The 22,936-nt window shown below is 46.1% G+C and overlaps 1 protein-coding gene across 5 annotated transcripts in view; it reads right to left on the bottom strand.

The window, feature by feature from the left end:
- Window positions 1–22,936, bottom strand: part of LOC130381811 (NLR family CARD domain-containing protein 3-like) — a 119,455-nt gene that overhangs the window by 21,422 nt on the left and 75,097 nt on the right. For 2 of the 5 annotated variants that reach the window (XM_056589590.1, XM_056589589.1), the window contains 4 exons: window positions 5,303–5,476; window positions 4,146–4,319; window positions 3,923–3,969; window positions 1,590–2,251 (listed from right to left, as the gene is read on the bottom strand). In XM_056589590.1, coding sequence (XP_056445565.1) covers window positions 1,653–2,251; window positions 3,923–3,969; window positions 4,146–4,319; window positions 5,303–5,476 — 994 coding nt within the window. In that variant the 3' untranslated portion in view covers window positions 1,590–1,652. Of the gene's footprint in view, window positions 1–1,561; window positions 2,252–3,922; window positions 3,970–4,145; window positions 4,320–5,302; window positions 5,477–7,746; window positions 9,566–10,239; window positions 10,355–10,483; window positions 10,551–11,872; window positions 11,975–12,048; window positions 12,172–12,281; window positions 12,379–13,716; window positions 14,296–22,936 lie in introns of those variants that run through there. The other 3 variants (XM_056589592.1, XM_056589591.1, XM_056589587.1) reach the window with 3 other exon arrangements.

Here is a 22,936-nt window from a genome sequence, read left to right as displayed (position 1 = left end):
TAATCAAACATATCAAAAAAATGACATGAAACAAAAAGCATGAAAAATCAATAAACAAAAACGATGTTCAAGTTATTTCTCAAATAAGAAAAGTAACAAAGCATATTTCCTTCATAATAAAAGTGATCAGTTTATAGGCTTTTTCAGGCATATGAATTGATCACTAGCATTATGAATATAAAACTGATATCAGAGCCATGCATTATGAAACTCTAAACGGCTGAAAACATACACAATATTGTAGTATAAACATATTTCGATTCACTATCAATCAATATTTAAAATGCATTTGTCATTAGAAATATATTCTTTGTAAAACCTGCTTAGTTAACCTCATGGAAGATCTTAAGTCTCTTCCTTTCAGGGTTTATAGAGATCAACTTTCAGAAGCCCAAGAAAACCTTTGTATGTTTACATATACATGTGGATGTGCACGTGTGTTTGTGTGTGTGTATATGTGTGTTTATATATGCAATTGTGCGCTTGTCTGTTTTTATATATGTAAGTGCGTGTGTTCATAGATATGCGTGTGTAGTGTTTGTGTGCTCACTTGTTTGAATATGCATGTGTGTGTTTATATATGGGGGTCACTGTGTGTGTATATGTGAGTTTATATTTATATATACTAGGACTGGACAAGTTAACACGTTAATTACGCGTTAACGCAATCTTATTTTAACACGATTAATACATTTTGACGCATTACAGTAAAGGGCCCGGAGGAAGGCTGAGCCTTAGAAGCTTTGAGACGTTTGGGGCACCAGACCTCACGACGGGGGGGGGGGGCTCTCTAACACAGCTACCCTGAGGGGGGGGCAACAAGATCGGGGCAGTCCCCGGGGGGGTCGGTTGGGGGACTTTGATTCGGTGAAACACACAGGGAGATAACTTGATGACCCCTATCTGAAAAAACATAGACCCACCCAACCCGCTGAGCCGTCCCACACATGTAGATCAGTCTGTACCCCCCCTCTGATCCTGACCAGGCCAGAGCAGCTCCTCTACAACCCAGCAGAGCTCACCTCACAGAGCTCACAGAGTCAAGGGCTTTGCCAGTTGAGTCTGAACAATAGAGAAGTGAGTGAGACCAATTGGTAATTGGGCGTGGCGTTCTGAAGGCCAGTGGTCTCCAGGTGAACCAAGTGTGCTAAATGGTGAGATTTGCATTTAGAGTATTCCAAAATTGTGATTTTGATTTTCTATATGCGTAAAAACAATGGAATAGTGCTTAGAGTTTAGCAGTCTGCAGTCTTCTGGTTGATTCATGAGCTTCAAGTTTTCAGAATAGTGTGCATAGTTCCATTTATTGTGTGTTTACAATCGAGAAAAACTGTAAAACCTCGGGCAACCGGAGAGCAGTGATTACCCCCCCTCACCCCCCCACCCTCTGCCCTCCCCTCGAACCTACCCCCTCAGCCCCCCTCACCCCCCCCCTCACCCTCACACCCTCCTCACCATACCCTCAGTCCCCTCCCCCTCCCCTCAGCCCCCACACCCTAACCCTCATCCCCTCCCTCTCTCCCCCCCTCCCCCAGCCCCCCTCACGCACCCTTTGTGTGTGAGTGTGTGTGTGTGTGTGTGTGTGTGTGTGTGTGTGTGTGTGTGTGTGTGTGTGTGTGTGTGTGTGTGTGTGTGTGTGTGTGTGTTTGTGTCTACAACCGACACAGAGACACCGAGCCACCATAGCTCCTTACCCCCACCCCCGGGAGGAGGTCCTCCTGGGTGAAGGAGGACCAGAAGGTGTGGATGTGTGTCAGTGTGTCTGAGGACCCTCCTCCACCTGGGGACACTCTGTAGAAGGACAGAGAGCCAGCAGGCCGGTCCAGATACACTCCTACTCTGGTGGAGCCAGCGGCGGGGAGAGGGAGGGCTGTCTCTGTACTGTTGTACCGGGCAGAGTAACAACCATCAGCAGAGTAACGACCATCAGCAGAGTAACGACCATCAGAACAATAAAGACTCCAGGACTTGTTGTTCCCTCCAAGCCAGCTGTCAGGACCCTCTCCTCTCCTTGTGATTCCTCTGTATGTCACTCCTATATCACCTCCTTCAACCCATCCTTCCCACTCTACCTCCCAGTAACAGCGGCCAGTCAGAGCCTCTCTACCCAACACCTGGGACCGGGAGTCAAATCTGTCTGGGTGATCCGGATACGACTGGCCCCCTCTAACCAGCGTCACCTTCCTGTTGTTCTCAGACAGAGAGAGTTTTCTGTAGGCCGTGTTGGGGTCCAGGGTGAGGTCACGGGCATCTGAGGGAGAACCAGACATGATGAGCTGCTGACCTCAGAGACACTGGGGAGTGTTCAGATGTTTCTGTTCTGTTGAGCCGGCGTCTCCCCGCTAATCTGAGGAGCGGCGCAGCCACGCAGCGCTTCAGCGGCCCGCCCCCTTCAGCGGCCCGCCCCCTTCGGCGGCCCGCCCCCTTCGGCGGCCCGCCCCCTTCAGCGGCCCGCCCCCTTCAGTGGCCCGCCCCCTTCAGCGGCCCGCCTCCATCAGCGGCCCGCCCCCTTCAGCGGCCCGCCCCCTTCAGCGGCCCGCCTCCATCAGCGGCCCGCCTCCATCAGCGGCCCGCCCCCTTCAGCGGCCCGCCTCCATCAGCGGCCCGCCTCCATCAGCGGCCCGCCTCCATCAGCGGCCCGCCTCCATCAGCGGCCCGCCCCCTTCAGCGGCCCGCCACAGAGACACTGGGGAGTGTTCAGATGTGTGTGTCTTATCATCGGATGAGGATGAACATCCTCAGCCTCCTGTAATGAGAGCCAGCGCCAGTCTGAGGAGCTGCGCCGCCACGCAACGCTTCAGCGGCCCGCCTCCTTCAACGGCCCGCCCCCTTCAGCGGCCCGCCTCCTTCAGCTGCCCGCCCCCTTCAGCGGCCCGCCCCCTTCAGCGGCCCGCCCCCTTCAGCGGCCCGCCTCCTTCAGCGGCCCGCCCCCTTCAGCGGCCCGCCCCCTTCAGCGGCCCGCCCCCTTCAGCGGCCCGCCTCCTTCAGCGGCCCGCCCCCTTCAGCGCCCCGCCCCCTTCAGCGGCCCCCCTCCTTCATCCCTCTCCTCAGAACTCATCGGTGAGAGCTGATCCTAACCCTGACCCCCAACCTATGGGTCGGGATCCGGTACCGGGTCTTAACCCACGTGGTACCGGGTCGCTTCACCTGGTACCGGGTCGCTTCACGTGTTACCGGGTCGTGATTCACGTGATACCGGGTCACAGAGAAACAATAAATTATATATGTAATAATTTTTAATTCATTAGAATTAAAAGGGGCATTGACATTGGCAGCAAGGTAACCAATTGTATGTCACAACCCATCTCTAAATATACTATCAACCCATTTCAAAACACTGCAGACACACAGGAAGCACGCATGCACGCACCACAACAGATCAGAACTTTACACACAGGCAAACACGGTTTGGGTAAAGCAGGAAAGCCCGTTACTTTAGTCTAGTAAAGTAGTGTAGTTACCGATATTTTAAATGCAATGCGTTACTTTACTTTGTTACCCAAAAAATTAATATGCGTAACGCGCTAACGTGTTACCCCTGAGCTAGCCATTGGATGCACGGTCGGTCGCTATGCAGGGGAGCCGCATTTTTGGGTTGTCAATGAATAAGTAAAGAGTAAAGTCTGTGTCTGTCTTATTATTGTTAGTATACCCAAAATACTACAGTCTGAGACCAGATGTTAGCTTCATGATCATTATCATGATTATGTCTGATCATAACTACCAACCAACTATCCAATACATAATATAACAATGTAAGACCTGCAGGGTTTTATACAAGCAGGTTTAATTGTGACGGTCGACACATGATGTCAGCCATCATCTTCATTCCCAGTAGGATCTGATCTCACTTCCTGCTGTGTGGATGGACTTTCCATCTCAATAGTGAGTGTGTGTTGTGTTGAATCAAACAGATACTTACATCTCAGTGGAACTGGTTTCAGCCTCAACACTCCACCGTGCTCCACACTGGGGGGGAATCAAAGTGAGAGCAGCATGTTGAAACATTCACCTTCATCATCTGCTGCCTCATCTCGTTCTACACAACATGAGTGACAGCTGCCTTTTCAAACGACTTCATCTGGCAGCGGCTTGAATCCTTGTAGGAGTGTTTTTCCCTGAGTGGGGAGCTGTCCTCTCCATACCTGAGAGTGTCCAGTCTCCAGCGTGGATCCTTCAGTCCAGCAGAGAGCAGCGCAGCTCCTGAGTCTCCTGGGTGATTGTAGCTCAGGTCAAGCTCTCTCAGATGGGAGGGGTTGGAGCTCAGAGCTGAGGCCAGAGAAGCAAAGCCTTCCTGTGTGACCAGGCAGCCAGACAATCTACACACACACACACACACACACACACACACACACACACACACACACACACACACACACACACACACACACACACACACACACACACACACACACACACACACACATACACACACACACACACGTAAAATCCTGTGTTTTTCCAGTCTGCCAACCAGTTTGTGAATGTCCTACTCCTAACTCAAGTGGCGTTGCCTTGGTGAAGTAGAAGGTCCATTTATGAAGCACTTCCTGGTCCAGTGAAGGGTAACCGACGGCGAGGTGTGTGTGGATGTGTGGAGCTCCTTCTGGCCAGCGGTTGAAGATGGCCAAGAGAAAGCTTCTCAGACATTATACATTAGGTTTTCTAAACCACTCCACATTTGGATTGGGTCCATTTGCCACAGCGCCACCCGTGGAAGAAGGCCTTCCCGGAAACAAGCGGGTATTCAACGGCCACATAATATATCAGTGTTGTAGCGCCCCAAGCCCTAGTCTCTATTCCCTTGTGGAGCGAGGTCCACTCAATGACAGGACTTTGGGCTTCTTTATATTTCACTTGGTTAAAGTATCACCTTTAACTAGAACATGGTTTGATTGTACTACCATCTAGATTATATATCATTCAGGGAAACCACTAACACGATCAAAAGTATTATTATCAGGGGTGCAAACTGATGATGGCCCAATGAGGTGGTCTGAGGTGTCCAGCTAGGGGTAAGAACCTCCAAAGACCCTGATCTGTACTTCACCCTGATCTAAACTATCACCGTCCCATATACATGGGACAGTGGGGGGGCAATATTAGTATATTTTGAGTTCATGTTCATATTTGTAATTGAAAAGTTGCAGGCATATGGATGTATTAGAATATCCAACTAAACAACAAGGTGTAACATATCCAATGATACCAAAGTCATGGACTGAGTTATAAGCTGAGTAATATAACTGTCCTCTGATGTGGAACTTGTGGTGTTACTGTTTGACCATTGAGTAAAACTGACCTGAGAATTTCCAGTGTACAGTGTGGACTCCCCAGTCCAGCAGAGAGCAGCTTCACTCCTGAATCCTTCAGATCATTGTTGCTCAGGTCCAGCACTCTCAGACTAGAGGAGCTTGAGCTGAGAACTGAGGCCAGAGCTTCACAGCATCTCTCTGACAGATGACAGCCAGTTATCCTTCACACACACAATAAACACAACATGTTAGGAACTGGGTTTAATGTTTTTTTGAAATTTGTTATTAGACATGTTTTATTAGTTTAATTAAATGTCAGTACAGTAGATCTTCAAAAGTTGACTTACTAGGAAGTCAGATGAATAAATATTCAACGAGACCCCTAAAAAGAGCCAGTTCTAAGATGAAAATGTTATTAAACTTTACTTAACAACTCTAAAGTCCACCTTAATGTATAACTACATGATTATGAGAAGAAAAGGAATGTAATAAAACCTACACCTTATACAATGATCAACAAACTGAGTCCAATGTTCACCTTTTACTCTCATGGTAACACAAATAGAGTGAGATTTAGGTCTTGTATTTGAATTTGAATTGTATTTGGCTGTATTGCGGCGCTGGTGTGATCGCTCTACTTGGAAACACACGACCCACTTAAGTTCCCATGAAGACACTCTGCTTTGATCAGAAAACGAAAATAACGGTTTGAACTTTGCAAAGTTACATTAAAATGTCACCGCAGCACTAGCGCTATTAAAGAGCCTGTGAAGAAATGCATTATTATTATTGATGAAGAAGAGAAGAAGATAAATCCCTATTGGAGTATATTTTCCATCAGCAGCCGGTTATTATTAGTAGCTATTTGATTGAAGAGGAGGAGGGTGTAGAGTTGGTTGGTGGGAAAAGAGATATCGAGGCACTGGTGGTAAAAACAGAAAAAGACCCCCTATGCAATCAAAGTATAAACAGCTTATTCAAAGTGAATGAATCTATTCACATGAATGGACACAGATGGAGAGTATGTGACCAAGGAGATTTTCACGTCTTATTAAGGGGTGCAACCACATTTGTTAGGGTGCCACCAAATTAAAAAGTTAGTGGCACCAGTTGTCAAAATGTGTCTTGAGCCCTGAGAGGACATATTCTACTTATTTATTAAGAGCCTACACATACAATAAACACAACATGTTAGGAACTGTGATTAAAGTAACTAACGGTGATTGCTATTAACATAATGAAGGACTATGTACTAGTCATTACATTAGATCATTATTTGTATTCAATATTGGAGTTTTTGCAGTGTTTGAGAACTTTTTTGTGTATTAATTAGACTTTTTATTGTAGCATTACGTATTTTATGTATAGTATTGTAATACATGTTGTAGCCTGAGCATCCTCTAAGCTCCCCCTCTCAAAACGCCCAGTCAATTTGTTGTGACAAATATTAATGGTAAAAATACGTTTTTAATAATGTGGCGAGCAGCACGGGAACGTGCTGCTCGCCACATATGTTTGCAACTCTAGTGGCCCATACTCTGCACAACCCTGAGAAGGACTTTATGTAAACAAACCACACACACACACCTGAAACACATATCCTATCGCCCACAACCACGACTGCCTCTGTGCCGTCGACCCTCCCAGGATCCGTTGCGACACTTGGCGACCAGGGCCGTGATCGCTACAATAATATAATAATAATTTATATACATATATATATTATTATATGAAGACATCGGACTGACTGATATGTAACAAAACCGAACTATGAAATCATATTTTTCATTTGCGGCATTGATGATGACCGTTGCTGCTTGTTGGGTGATTTCATTGGTTGATTCGTCAAATTAATCAAAATGTATTAGCCACTGCTAAAAACAATCTAGCCCCCCTTAGCTCCCGCTATCATAATTCTTTGGCACCGCTGCTGGTTACAACTAATAAGTAAATGTTTAAATATCCTTTAGCTGGGCGATCTCTACAGAGAATAAAGTACTCTCTTCCTTTGTTTCTTCCCTCTCTCAACTTTTTCCCAATCAATCGTGACCTCTCACCCTTACCCCTGATGACCCTGAAGTGTCTTTATCAACCCTCCCTATTGGTTAAACCCAAATCGTCCATGTAACCAAACTTACAAGGCTAAAAGGTTTTAAAATAATTGGTAATCCTTTAAAAATAATAAACGTATATTTATGAATCTATCCGTATCAATAATTATTTATTTATACATATAGCTGCATATTTAGATACAGCTGAATTAAACTATAATCAAACAATATTAGTTCTTTCTTTCGTCATTTTATTATTTCATAATAAATAGAGCTTTTGAGTTTGACTTTCAACCTCACACAATATAACGTTGTGTATATTGAGATACATGTTATAAGTTAACCTTGAAAGATGTTTTTTATGTCATCATTACTTTTATATTCTACTATCAGGCATATTGTGTTGTGTGTATTGTGATACATGTTATTAATGAACCTACAGAGATGTTTTGGAGGCTTTGACCAATGGCAGCAGCCTCAGAAGACCCTCCTCTGAAGCAGAGTATTTCTTCAGGTCAAACACGTCCAGCTTCTCTTCTGATGACAGTAAGATGAGGACCAGAGCTGACCACAGAGCAGGAGAGACATGTGTTTTGAACAGACTTCCTGATGTCAGGGACCGTTGGATCTGCTCCACTAGAGAACAGTCGTTCAGCTCATTCAGACAGTGGAACATATATATGGTTCTCTCTGGAGAGAGATCTCCATCTACCTTAGTCTTGATGTAAGATGCTATTTCCTTGTTCCTTAAGAGCAATTTTCTAATTTTTCTGGACCAAAAGATGTGTCTTCTATCATTTTCTACCAGCAGACAACGTAGGAGATTGTGATTGGTCTCCAGAGAGAGGCCAAGGAGGAAGCGGAGGAACAAGTCCAGGTGTCCGTTCTCACTCTGTAAGGCCTTGTCCACAGCACTCTGGTAGAGGTGGAGGAGTTTATCTTCCCTGGATGTTGGCTCTTCTTCTGAGAGCAGATTGACATCAGTGTAGATAAAGGACCAGAAGACATAAAGGGCAGCCAGAAACTCCTGGAGGCTCAGATGGACAAAGCAGAACACCTTGTCTTGGTACAGATCACACTCCTCTTTAAAGATCTGGGTGAACACTCCTGAGTACACTGAGGCTGCTCTGATATCGATGTCACACTCTGCCAGCTCTGCCTCGTAGAAGATCAGGTGGCCTTTCTCAAGCTGGTTGAAAGCAAGTTTTCCCAGAGAAACAATGATCTTCCTGCTCTCTGAACTCCAGTGTGAATCTGTTTCAGATCTCCCACGGTACTTCATGTCCCCCTGTATGGACTGAACCCTCAGGAAGTGGCTGTACATCTGAGTCACGGTCTTGGGCATCTCCTCTTCTCTCTGGGATGTTTTGAAGAGGTCCTCCAGAACTGTAGCAGTGATCAAACAGAAGACTGGGATGTGACACATGATGTGGAGGCTTCGTGATTTTTTGACGTGGGAGATGATAGAGCTGGCCAGCGTCTTCTCTCTGAATCTCTTCCTGAAGTACTCCTCCTTCTGTGGGTCGGTGAACCCTCTCACCTCTGTCACCTTGTCAACACACTCATCAGGGATCTGATTGGCTGCCGCAGGACTTGTGGTTATCCAGATGCGAGCGGAGGGAAGCAGGAAGCCCCTGATGAGGTTTGTCAGCAGCACGTCCAGCGAGGTGGACTCTGTGACATCAGTACAGATCTGGGTTTTCTGGAAGTCCAGAGGAAGTCGACACTCATCCAGACCATCCAAGATGAAGACAACTTCAAACAGGTCATATCTGCAGATTCCTGCTTCTTTGGTCTCAATAAAGAAGTGATGAAGAAGTTCCACCAAGCTAAACTCTTTCCCTTTTAGTAAATTCAGCTCTCTGAAAGTGAGGAGAAATATGAAGTGTATGTCCTGGTTGGCATTGCCTTCGGCCCAGTCCAGAGTGAACTTGTGTGTTAAGAGAGTTTTACCAATGCCGGGCACCCCAGTTGTCATTATTGTCCTGATTTGTTGATCTTGTCCAGGTAAGGGTTCAAAGATGTCCTCACATCTGATTGGTGTTTCCTCCATGGCTGGTTTCCTGGAAGCTGTTTCAATCAGTCTGACCTCATGTTCCTTGTTGACCTCGCCACTGCCTCTCTCTGTGAGGAAGATCTCTGTGAGGAAGTCATTCAGATCTGTTCGTTGTCCTGCTTTAGTGATTCCCTCAAACACAACCCTGAACTTCTTCTTCAAATTAGACTTTATTTTATGTTGGCACTTGAGAGCATCAAATCCTAAAAGAGAAAACAACAGAAGACATCAGTTAGTGGAAGGTGACATCAGTGAAAAAAGGTCAATATTTCCTTTTAATTATCAACTTCATGATGTTTAGTGGCTTCATTACTTGTGGTCGGAGAAGCTGTTCATGACAAGGACTGCATGTTAAAGATTAAAAATGTTCAGGACTACTTTGTCATTTCCGGAAATATGATTGGTCAAACGATATCAATAATGGTAGTGAATCAGTGTAAAGTGACTTGCTATGCTGACATAACAAGACAGTGCTTAACATTCTTTAACCTGATAGACCAACAATAACCCTACATATCTGGATCAAACCATTGAACTGACACCCCCACAGTAACCCTACATATCTGGTTCAAACCATTTAACCTGACACCCCCACAATAACCCTACCTATCTGGATCAAACCATTTAACCCCAAAGAGGAAAGATATCTCCCATTAAAGTTAGAAATGTCTCACATTATGTCATTGAGTCAGAACAGAACAAATAATAATCTCCTACTGCTCTTCAAAATGTGTGTTTCTTCTCTCTTTTCAAGATAATAGTCTCTAACTGCCCCCCGGTTTGTCTGCCAGTTCCTCCTGGTTGATCTCCACCAGGCAGAGCTTTGTGATGTCCACCACTCCCTCTATGGCGCGCCTCCTCTGCTCCTCCTTCTTACCATCCACCTCCTCCTCCTCCCTCTCACTCTCTGAGCATTGTGGGTAATGTGGGAAGGGACCCATCCAGAACTTCTTCAGCTCCTTGTCTAGGAAAGGTTCTCTATTCTCAGCCCTCTGGAACAGAACAAACATCAAGGAGAACTTTACTGTCCTGGATTCACGTCCCGCTGGGAGAACCTCAAGAGATGCTTTCTAATGTTCCTGCAGAGCTACAGTCAAATGTCTTGTTGGACATTTACACACCTTGATCAGCTCTGTTTGATGCTGCTGTACAGACTGAGCACTGGTAACATTTGACCTCTCCTGGTGTCTGTGGAGAACACACACACAAACACACACACACACATTTAATTTCTTAATTTATATCCCAATTCATAAGAAATGTACATGAAATAAATGCTACAAATACAAAACATTGCTCAGGCCTTATCTCGCAATGTGGGTCTGATGACAGTTCAAACAGCATATTATGGATACACACAACACCTTCTTCTGCAAATGTGGCGGCTTGCAATAATGGAGGATATTGAGCAGTATTTGGCAAGATGTTTTGCCCTTGCTTTGGTAAAGCCAACCATCCTGGGACCCCTGATGCAGGCCTATGCACATGGCCCAGGCTGCTGAAGATAAGGACCAGATATTGACTTTTGTAGGCAAGGCCAGATATTTGTTGTACAAGCGGGTAATAGTTTACCAGCTTTGTTGAGTAAGCCTCCTCTAGACTTGAATCAAAAAAGCATCCTACTTCCAGATTGAACCCATTTCTGTTGTTCTCATCAATGATCGTAATATCAGGCCTGGTGGCATTTAAATCAGTGAACACAGACTTTTCTGCAAAGCACCTGGAAAACATTTGTTGTCTAACAACACAATTTATGTGCATTGCCAGTGTTTGTAGAAAATAAGCATGGTAAACTCTGATATAATGTACACAATCCTATCATGCCTGGATACATAAAGACCTTTGTAAAAATGGCAGCCGTTTAATATGTGTGACATGGATCTGGATATGGATTACTTGCTCTTGTCCATGATGTATACATAATGATGAGTGAGGGCATCAAAGTTTGACAGGTTAAACTTTGTTGGGAACATCTGAAGCTTTGACTGCAAACATTTGTATGTATTCATCAATAGAAGTATTGCACGCACGCACGCACGCACGCACGCACGCACGCACGCACGCACGCACGCACGCACGCACGCACGCACGCACGCACGCACGCACGCACGCACGCACGCACGCACGCACGCACGCACGCACGCACGCACGCACGCACGCACGCACGCACGCACGCACGCACGCACGCACGCACGCACGCACGCACGCACGCACGCACGCACGCACGCACGCACGCACGCACGCACGCACGCACGCACGCACGCACGCACGCACGCACGCACGCACGCACGCACGCACGCACGCACGCACGCACGCACGCACGCACGCACGCACACACACACACACACACACACACACACACACACACACACACACACACACACACACACACACACACACACACACACACACATAATCTATAAAATTTCCCCTGACTTGTAAACATCAGTATCAATAGAATCTGATAACAACCAACTGGTCTGTTTTCATCGTCTGTTTGAAACTCCTACCTCTCCTCTTTGGAGGGACGTCCATCTTTAAACCTAACAGGTCGTTCCATAGACTCGTCACAGCTGGGTCCAGGGGAATCTGCTCTCTGCTGCTGGACCCTTCTAGAAAAACAAGAACCAGGATATATGGACGTTTGATAGAGGCCGTATCTTTATGATCTCTGATAAATCCTCACCTCTTTTCAATAGACTGATATCCATCTTTAAACCTAATAGGTGGATTCGTAGACTGGGCACTCTTAAAGGATACACAACTGGAGCTGGATCCAGAGGAGTCTGCTCTCTCCTGCTGCTCTGGGCTTCATCACAACACACACAGCTTTTAATAAGACTGAAGATGGAGTCATGATGTATCACTGCTGAGCTCTGACATGGACATCTGTCACAGACAGAGAGATCCTCTTCTTACCTCTCAGCTTTGCTCCGGCGGCCATGTTCCCCAGACAGAGTGGTCTTAGAGGTAGGACCCCCTTCCTCTCCTTCCTCATCCATAGTAGACTGAAAACCTGTACACAAACACAACTACATATTGTTTCTGTGGATTCTGTTGGAGTACCGAACGAGAAATAACTGCAGTGAAGACTTCCTATCCTTCTCCTGCCCGATGTACACTCTATCACTCTCTATATCTAGATCTACACACCCTATCACTCTCTATATCTAGATCTATACACTCTATTACTATCTGTGTCTAAATCCATACACTCTGACACTATCTATGTCTAGATCTACACACTATCGCGATAGAGTAGTATGTATGTCTGCTGCTTTTCTGTCTCCCTGCTGCATGCTGTCTCTCTGCGTCTGTCTGTCTGCATCCTGTCTGTCTGCCTGTCCGTCCGTGTGCAGCCTGTCTGTCTGTCTGTCCTTCTGCGTCCTGTCTGCCTGTCTGCCTGTCTGTCTGTCTGTCTGCGTCCTGTCTGTCTGTCTGTTTGTCTGTCTCTCTGTCTGTCTGCGTCCTGTCTGCCTGTCTGTCTCTCTATCTGTCTACGTGCTGTCTGCCTGTCCCTATTCCATTGCTTTTATATTTTTACATTTACCTTTTAGGGCATTAAGCACACGTTTTATCCAAAGCGACTGACAACGGTTTGTTCACACACGGACACACCGTCGGCGGAGGCCAGCACGCAAGGCGACGGCCATCCCATACTGGGACAAAGGACACGCCCATACCGGGACAAAGGACACGCCCATACCAGGACAAAGGACACGCCCATACCGGGACAAAGGACACGCCCATACCAAGCAAAAGACACGCCCATACTGGGCCATAGGACACGTCCATACTGGGACATAGGACACGGCAATACCGGGACAAAGAACACGCCCATACAGGGACAAAGGTCACGCCCATACTGGGACATTTGTTTGGGGCCCCCAGCAGAACATGTTAGTCTTGTTGCAGACTGAGATACTTCCATCCCACCACTAGGGGCAGTAGTGCCATCGCTGTGTGCAGTAGCTCACCGCTAGCTATCCTGAGCTAGCCATCGGATGTACGGTCGCTATGCAGGAGAGCCACGGTTACGGGTTGTCAATAAATAAGTTAAGAGTAAAGTCTGTGTCCGTCTCGTTGATGTTAGTATACCTAAAATACTGAGCCCAGATGTTGGCTTCATGATCATTATCATGATTATGTCTGATCATAATCACAACATTACCGACAATGCATTACGTAATATAACAATGTAATATTTAAGGTTAATTGTGGCGGTCGACACATGTCAGCCATCATCTTCCTTCCCAGTAGGATCTGAATGAACGTCACCTCCTGCTGTGTGGATGTACTCTCAATACCAATAGTTATTGTGTGTTGTGATGAATCAAACTAAACAGACACTTACACTTCTTTAGCGTTGCCTCTGGGACAACCAGCTTCTTCATCTCCTTGTTCAGTGTCCCTACGTAAGACGGAGGACGGAACTCCACCTTTGTCCAGTCCCTGGTGGGTGGAGGATCCTTCAGGGATCTGAAGGTCTGGAGGAGGTGGAGGTGGTCTTTAGTGTGTGAGAGCTGCTTCACCTCTGAGCTTATATTGGTCAGATCTTCTATTTCCTGCCCCAGCTCTTTGATGAGACCATCAGCTGCTTTCTCTGTGGATTTCAGTTTTTCTTGAACACACTTTTCAACAGAGCGCTTCAGAGCAGTGAGGACCTGCCGACCATCGGCCATCTCTTTGTCTGCTTCTGCTTTGCTGTGATTCAGTGTGTCATTGACTTCCTGACTCTTTTGTTTTCTCTCACGGATCATCTGCTGAACATTAGCCTCAATCTTCCCCAGCTGGGCCATCTTCACTTCATATTCCTCCTCCATAGGTACAACAGGATGGGACTTGTGGTCCGTCATTATGCACAACACACACACACACACCTGGTCAGTCTGACAGAAGAGCTCCAGAAGAGCTCCATCCTGTCTTCCAGACTGTCCAGAGGGTTGACCAGCAGATGTGTCTGCAGGCGAGCGACTCTCTGGTGTGGCTCCAGGTGGGTTTGGCAGTAAGAGGTAAAACACACTATGCAGGACTTCACAGCCTTCAGCTGGGTCCCAGTACAGACGTCACAGGGAACTTCTCCTGGATCAACACAAGGCGGCTCTTTGACTCGTACAGTCCTTCTAAACCGATCAACCATCTCTGAAAAGAGGGTATTGACCCGTAAATCAGGTCTTGTGTGGAACAGCTCGTTGCAAACAGGACATTTGTACTGGACTTGGTCATCCCAGAACGTTGTAATACAGGTTCTGCAGAAGTTGTGCCCACATGGTGTGGAGACTGGGCTGTTGAACACATCCAGACAGATGGAACAGGAGAAGTCCTCCTCAGACCCGGAAGTAGCAGAAGCCATTCCTAGAAAACATGTATTATCAAGTTTTAAAACATTACATTATTATTACATTTACATTGTGGGCATTTAGCAGAGGGCGGGAAGTTATGCAGAGTATAGGTGAACTCTGAACAAGTCAGTCTTGTATCTAACTTGCATATTAATTGTCAAAAGAGGGTTTCAACTCTTAGTTCTAATGCAAGTGTTTTTAATATTCTATGTTCCTCGTTTCAATCAGAAATCTTCAACACGGCGCCCTGCCAACAGCATCGTTGAGGATTACAGTAAACCCGGTGGCCTCACCTCATAATGAGGATTACAATAACCAGGTGGACTCACCTTATAATCAGGATTACAGTAAACCTGGTGGACTCACCTTATAATGAGGATTACAATAACCTGGTGGACTCACCTTATAATGAGGATTACAATAACCTGGTGGACTCACCTTATAATGAGGATTACAGTAAACCTGGTGGACTCACTTTATAATGAGGATTACAGTAATCCTGGTGGACTCGCCTTATAATAACGATTGCAGTAAACCTGGTTGATTCAACTTATAATGAGGATTACAGTAAACCTGGTTGATTCACCTTATAATGAGGATTACAGTAAACCTGGTGGACTCACTTTATGATGAGGATTACAGTAAACCTGGTTGATTCACCTTATAATGAGGATTACAGTAAACCTGGTTGATTCACCTTATAATGAGGATTACAGTAAACCTGGTGGACTCACCTTAAAATGAGGATTACAGTAAACCTGCTGGACTCACCTTATAATGAGGAATACAGTAAACTTGTATCTGACTATTAAATCATAAAGTGTTGTTCTTTGTCTCCAGACAGAGAGAAGTGGCTCCACGTCGTGTTACTTTGATCCCTTTTCATTCCATTTAAAGTACTAATTCACTCTCAAAGCACATTTCTATCAGTTTAAAATAAGGTACGTATGTGTCTAAACCACGTTAGCATGGGCTGAGCGGTCTCTGACTCCTGCCCAGCTGAAACATTTGACGTCACAACGCTACAGGTCCAGAGGTCGGAGAGAGGAGTTAACAGGGAAGCTCTTTTTCTCTCCCGGGAAACTATCTAGAGCGTCAAATACAACCAGATGACACAAAACCACACTTATCTACACAGTGGCGCGGGAAGGGGGGTGCTGAGGGTGCTGCAGCACCCCCTAGCTGCAGAAAAAAAAGAAAAAAAAAAGTTTTCTTAATTTTTATATATTAAATATATATATATTAAAACGATATAACAAATAATTAGGCTTTGGGGACGAAAATAGACGTGGGAAAAATGTGTTTGCTAGTTTTTAGCTATAACAGGCATGCATGGAGATCTTGCTATATGGGGTTCGCGGGTTCACAGGGTTTGCGGAAGTTGTTAAAGAATAAAGAAGAACGTGAACGAACAGAATGGCGCAAAAGAGAATTTTAGATTTTTTCGGCAAAAATGCGAAAATTGACATTCAGCCACTGATGAAGAGGTTTATCGACAACACACCGGAACGGAAGTCTACATTTGGAGTCTTCAAATAGATAAGACCATGCATTTTTATTCATTTTTTGGTTATTGCTGCCGCCGTGCAGAATCTGTGTACTAGGCATTGTCATGTTTGTGGTATTAGTTTAGTGAGTGTGGACTGTTTGTGCGCGCTCTCTGCCAGGGAATATTAATTGGGGCAATTGGTCTGGATTTAAGCTGCTTGGAACCGACGTGGGACGCTCGGAATCGGGTGGAAATTAGGCGATTTCACGTATTTGTGACTCTTTTTGTGAGTGTGTGTATCCGGGACGCCGGTGCCCACGGACTGAAGTTGCAGTGACGGGATGGTCTCAATGGCTACCAGAAGGAGGGACGTTAGACCATCGTTTGAACGTGTTTTCATTAACTGTGTGTGGGGGGGAATTTGGGGAGAGAACTGATTAGATTGCGTGTTGGAAATCGTGTGCGGGTTTTGGGGGAATGTTTTAGAAGCGGTTCTCTCCCGGTGTCCCGAATGCACACACACACACACACACACACACACAATCACAAATACATGCAATCGCCTATTTCCACCCGATTCCGAGCGTCCCACGTCAGTTCCTAGCAGCCTAAATCGAGTCCATTTGCCCCAATTTATATTCCCCTGTCAGAGGGAATATTAATAGGTGGCAATTTGTCTGGATTTAAGCTGCTTGGAACTGAAATTAAAAAATTTATGTTTAGCACTGCCAAAAGCAGGACTTGTATTATGAAATGCAATTGAACCGGAAACCTGAAGATTGTACCATGCACGGCATGAGTAATAAAGCATTCAAATTAACTCCGACATTGCGTATACCTGGTGATTTATTATAGTCAAGTACAAGTCAGAATACTTAACGTAGACGTATTTAATACTCTGTGTTAATGACATATTCGGCGATCGGATGTCGTGGAAAAAAAAGTGTTAGTTTGCAACCGATATATAGGCCAATTCGATTTTTTTGTGTGTGTGAGCGAGCGCTAGTGAGCGAGAGACCGATTGTGTATATATAAGCATATTTTCCCCCCATGTAAATACTATATCTTATATTATAGACAGTACCGCAGCACCCCCACTCAAAATACCTTCCTGCGCACCTGTATCTACAACATGGGAAGTATTTCATAATGCTGAATCGTTATGAATTAAATAGAGTAGCCTATAGTATAGTAATAATAACCACAAATGGACATGTGTATTTACAGATGTCAATGACAGCATATTTGTAGTCTGCAATTACTGTAATTAACGCTGTGGCCTCATTTTTCGACCTCAGTTCAGGGGAGTGGCTTCAATGTGACCCAGTTAGTTTACCCCTCAAATAAAACTCATGCTAATATTGCTTTTTTTGCATAAATCTAAGATCGGTTCAGGATGCTAAAAAAGACCCCTACACCAAGTTTCAGAATGTTTTATCCATCGGGACGGCCATTACGAGCATTTACATTGTCAATACCTTAAAATAAAAAAATATAGAAACATAAATCTGCCATAATTATTGCGTGGCTATGACTGTCATTTATGTTATTTGTAAGGTGTGTCAAGGAAATGGTTTCAAGGGACGGTTTACTGTAACTTCAAAACAAGTTAGACGAGGAAAATACCTTTACATTCCACCTTTGAATACTTTTGCTGCGTTTATTACTTCTGGAATCCTGACGGACAGGTTGGTTCCTCTATGGGAATTTAACATAGGGGTTCCAATACTTATGCCCCCTCTATTTGAATGAAGAACATTTATTTATTTACGATACATTATTCATTCACAAAGAAAAATAGTGGCCTAAATGATTGGATTTTTTCTCATTTGTTTTTCATTCCAAAATATTATTTTAAGTAAACTTTAGCATAGGTGCATAAACTTATTCTTACCACTGTATTATTAAACCACCTTGCAGTGAAATCAGAAATGTGGAAATAAAGGTCTACATTTTCTAGTGAGTTTCTTGGCTTTCCACTTGACATTGGGATTAGATTATGCATCTACACATATGATCACCTGACTCAAAGCCACATTTATCTAAAACAAGGGAAATATTAAATAATGCTGAATCCTCATGAATTAAATAAAGTAGCTTATAGTACAATAACCACAGATGGACATGTGTATTTTACAGATGTAAATAACAGCATATTTGTAGTCTGCAATTACTGTAATTAACGCTGTGACCTCATTTTTCGACCTCAGTTCAGGATGGTGGCTTCTATGTGACCCAGTTAGTTAACCCCTCAAGTGTAACTCATGTAAATATTGCTTTTTTGCATGAATTGCGATTTTGAGTTGTCCAACATGCAAAATAAGACCTGTACACCAAGTTTCAGAATGTTTTATCCATCGGGTTGGCCATTAGGAGCATTTACACTGTGAATACCTTAAAATAAAAAAAAGATTGAAACATAAATCTGCAATGATTACTGCCTGGCTATGACTGTCAGATAGGTTCTTTGTAAGGTGTGGCGAGGGAGTGGTTTCAAGGGACGGTTGACTGTAACTTCCAAACAATTTAGGCGAGGAAAGTACCTTTACATTCCACCTTTGAATACTTTTGCGACGTTTATTACTTTTGGATTCCTGGCAGACAGGTTGGTTGCATTTAGTGAGCAGAGAACCATTCTGCTCCAGCCATGTACATTTAGTTCATGATTGAATGTTATTGCTTGTTCTCTACCTGGTAGGCAAACATTCAAAATGTTGAACTCCCCAGGGCGATGTGTTGCAACTATCGCTAAAAATATAAACAAAATATATACAGTGGTAAGAATAAGTTTATGCACCCATGCTAAAGTTGACTAAAATGAGGAATAAAAATTCATCTGAAGGCCTTAATTAAACAAATGAGGAAAAATACAACCTTTTAGGTAACCAATTTTTACAGCACAATCATCCTGACAGACATTATGGTTCAAAATAGCATTTAGCATTCTAAATAAGGCCTGAATACAGAGGTTCAGAATGTTTTATGCATCGGGCAGCCATGAGGAGGGTTTAACTAAGACCTGAAGTTATAGCGCCCCCTATGGGAATCTCTGCACCAATCTTTTTCGAGATCTAAGTTAGAGGGACAACCAAAGGTCTGAGAAATTTTAAAACATTTTACCACTCAGAGATTGAGATATGGTCCGTCAAAATATAAATAATAATTTCGACAATAACAACTGGTCTCCACAGATGCTACCTAACCAGATGCCCAGCGTTAAAGTCCCCCAGGGTCACCGGGTGCTTGACTCCCAGCTGAAAGGTTCTGAGTGCAATCCCCAAAGTCTAGAGTCTTCAAGAAGACCCCAACCCCTGTCTCTGTACTGTCTAACCCCTACCTGCTCCTTAATGACCTGTCTCTGTACTGTCTAACCACTACCTGATCCTTAATGACCTGTCTCTGTACTGTCTAACCCCTACCTGCTCCTTAATGACCTGTCTCTGTACTAACCCCTACCTGCTCCTTAATGACCTGTCTCTGTACTGTAAAACCCCTACCTGCTCCTTAATGACCTGTCTATGTACTGTCTTACCCCTACCTGCTCCTTAATGACCTGTCTCTGTACTGTCTAACCCCTACCAGCTCCCTAATGACCTGTCTCTGTACTATCTAACCCCTACCAGCTCCTTAATGACCTGTCAACAACTTACTCATCGACCTACTGATAAGAATCAAAGTTATTCATATTTATGATCTTCACGGATAAGAGTGGACTACAGTACCTTAGTCTTCTTCCTGCTGTGATGAAGTGAGCCACACCAAACCGTTCGACCCGTAACAAGGAAATTATGAACCAACCAGTTTGACCAGTTCCCCTCCGAGTTCAAACTCCTCCCAGCCTCTGATTTTATATGAGCTGCGAATTTACGGTCACAGGGCGCTGTTGTCTCTGTTAACTTTGGACGAGAGGCAAGGTGTTTTTTTCCGAGACGCAGATTCATAGACCCTCTCATTCTCCGGACGTTTCTATTGCACTATTTAATAACTATTCATCATCCACGCAGAAGGCCTCAAAGGGCATCAAACGTGTCTGATAAGATCAAGTTCAACTTGCGGATATCATACCAACTGCTCACTGTGCTGGTTAAACCACTCTGAAGGCAGGACCATATATAGACTTCCTCATGTGGTATGACATCACAACCAGATCTGTGATGCAGGCCCACAGAGAACAGGACCCAGTACATGATGACGTTTAACCGCCTTCAGTAACCAAGATGTTGTTAGTGTTTGAATAATGTAATCATAATGCCACACTGCAAATATAATAACAGTTCATTCTGCCCCAAGTACCTTTAAAGTCTCCCAAGGACGCAAGAAGACACTGCGGTAACCGGCTCCGTGATTGAGCCGGGTTGCAAGGATCAAACACGAGGCAGCAATGGGTTAAGCCGTATTCAGCGTTTATTCAGAAGTCTCTCAGGATGCGGTGGCGCTCTAGGGTCTCCGTGAGCCTCCAGGTCTCGCGTTCGTTGCGTAATCCCGGACTGTCGCTGCTCCCGCTCCGTAGCCCCTCTTATTCCTGTTCCGGGTCTTCCTCCTCCCAGCCACCAGGTGTCCCCCATCCCGCTGATTGGGGGGAAGGTCCAGGTGCTCCCTGTCGCCGGCTGGTGGGTGGCGGCGGTATACCCCGTCCTCCACTGTCCCTCGGACCCGTCCGGGCCGAGGTTTCAGGGGCGGGATGCCACACTCCTCCACCGCTTGCTCAAGCCCCTGGTCTCCGGGGAACCCTCCCAGGCAGGCATCCCGGCGTGACAGGGCGTCGGCGTTGGCGTACTCTTTGCCCGGTCGGTGGTCCACCCGTAACCTGAAATTCTGGAGAGCCAGGAACGACCGCGTCACCCGGGTGTTGGTAACCATTCCTTGGCCCCCGCCATCCACTTCAGGGGGGCGTAGTCGGTGACCAAGGTGAACTCCTTGGTCACCTTGATGGCCAGGGCCTTAAAGGCTCCACTTGATGGCCAGGGCTTCCTTCTCCACGGTGGAGTAATTACGCTCGTTGGGAAGGAGCTTCCGGCTGATGAACGTTATGGGGTGTTCCTCTCCGGCCCGGATCTGGGACAAGACCCCCAAGAGTCCCACCTCCGAGGCGTCCGTGTGCACTGTCATGGGGAGATTGAAGTCAGGTCTTATCAATACCGGCTCTGAACACAGGGCCTCACGAAGCGTCCCGAAAGCCCGGTTAGCTGCCTCCGACCAGGTGATTCGGTCCGGCAGTGCCTTTCGGGTCAGGTCGTTCATGGGGCTGGCCAGCGTGGCGAACCCGGGTATGAATCGCTGGTAGTAGCCTACTAGTCCCAAGAACGCCTTTACCTGTTTCTTGGTGCGGGGTTGAGGCCAGTCCCGTATGGAGGCTACTTTACTAACCTGTGGCCGCACGGTTCCGCTCCCTACCTGGTACCCCAGGTACGTCGTCTTCTCCCGCCCGAGCCGACATTTGGCCGGGTTGGGGGTGAGGCCCGCCTTTCGCAGTTCCCCCAGTACGGCCCTTAGTTGGCGGACATGGACATCCCAGCTTGGGCTGTAGATAATAATGTCGTTAATGAAGGCCGCCGCGTAGGCCTGGTGGGGCCTCAGGAGCTGGTCCATCATCCGTTGGAAGGTGGCCGGGGCGCCGTGCACTCCGAAGGTTAGGACGGTGTACTGATATAGTCCCCCGGGGGTGGAGAACGCTGTCTTCTCCCTGGCAGGTCGGAGCACACGTCCCGGTGCTGCATGATAACCTCCTCTGCTCCTGCTTCGCGGAGCAGGGCGATGCTCTCGGAGGCCTCCCGCTGCTGCTGCTGGGCGGCCGACGACGCGGTTCCGTCCTTATTCTGCATGGTGGGTTGGTGGCGTAGTGGGATCGCTCAAGTTGCCTGCATTCTCCTCCACACATGTGGCAACCGGCACCTTGAATGAGCCGGGTTCCAAGGATAAGTCACGACACAGAAATGGGATAAGCCAATCTTGGCGTTTATTCAGCGTGGTTCTGAGGTTGCGGTCTCGCTCTAGGGTCTCCGTGAGCGTGTGAGTGGCGTAATCCCGCACTGTCCCTGCTCCCGCTCCGTGGTCCCTTTTATGCCGGTTCCGGGTCTTCCTCCTCCCAGCCGCCAGGTGTCCCCCATCCCGCTGATTGGAGGGAAAGGCAGGGGGCTCCCTGTCGCCGGCTGGTGGGTGGCGGCGGTACACCCCGTTCACCACTGTCCCTCGGCCCCGTCCGGGCCGATGTTTCAGGGGCGGGAGGCCACAGTGTGTGTGTGTGTGTGTGTGTGTGTGTGTGTGTGTGTGTGTGTGTGTGTGTGTGTGTGTGTGTGTGTGTGTGTGTGTGTGTGTGTGTGTGTGTGTGTGTGTGTTGGCGGACAGTGTGATGGTGCGTTGGGGTTTGGAGCGTTCCTGTGATTGTTGTCAGAGCGATTGGCTCCTCTCATTGGTCAACACATAGCTGTTATCTACGTTTGGCTGATCACAAACACATTTTCCACTCTGCTGAGATAATACACATGGTTCCTCTTCTGATTTCCTCCTTTATAGATTGCGTTCTCTGTTATTCACTGAGCAATGTTAGCATCTATCTAAGTGTGGAATCTGTGATGCAAAGATTAACCAAAACCTCCAAAACTTCTGCGTTGTTGTCTTCTTCACTGTTTCAGTATAAATGCTTCATTTCAAAATATGATCTCATCTGTGCATTCAGGTGTCTACCGTTTGTCTTTAATAAACCCCACAACACATTTGTATTTGCAAAAAACCTGGTTTTATTA

Source organism: Gadus chalcogrammus, chromosome 4 (assembly GCF_026213295.1).
Source record: "Gadus chalcogrammus isolate NIFS_2021 chromosome 4, NIFS_Gcha_1.0, whole genome shotgun sequence".
NCBI lineage: Eukaryota > Metazoa > Chordata > Actinopteri > Gadiformes > Gadidae > Gadus > Gadus chalcogrammus.
Note: the sequence above shows the minus strand (reverse complement) of the source record. Positions and strands in the feature narration are given on the sequence as shown.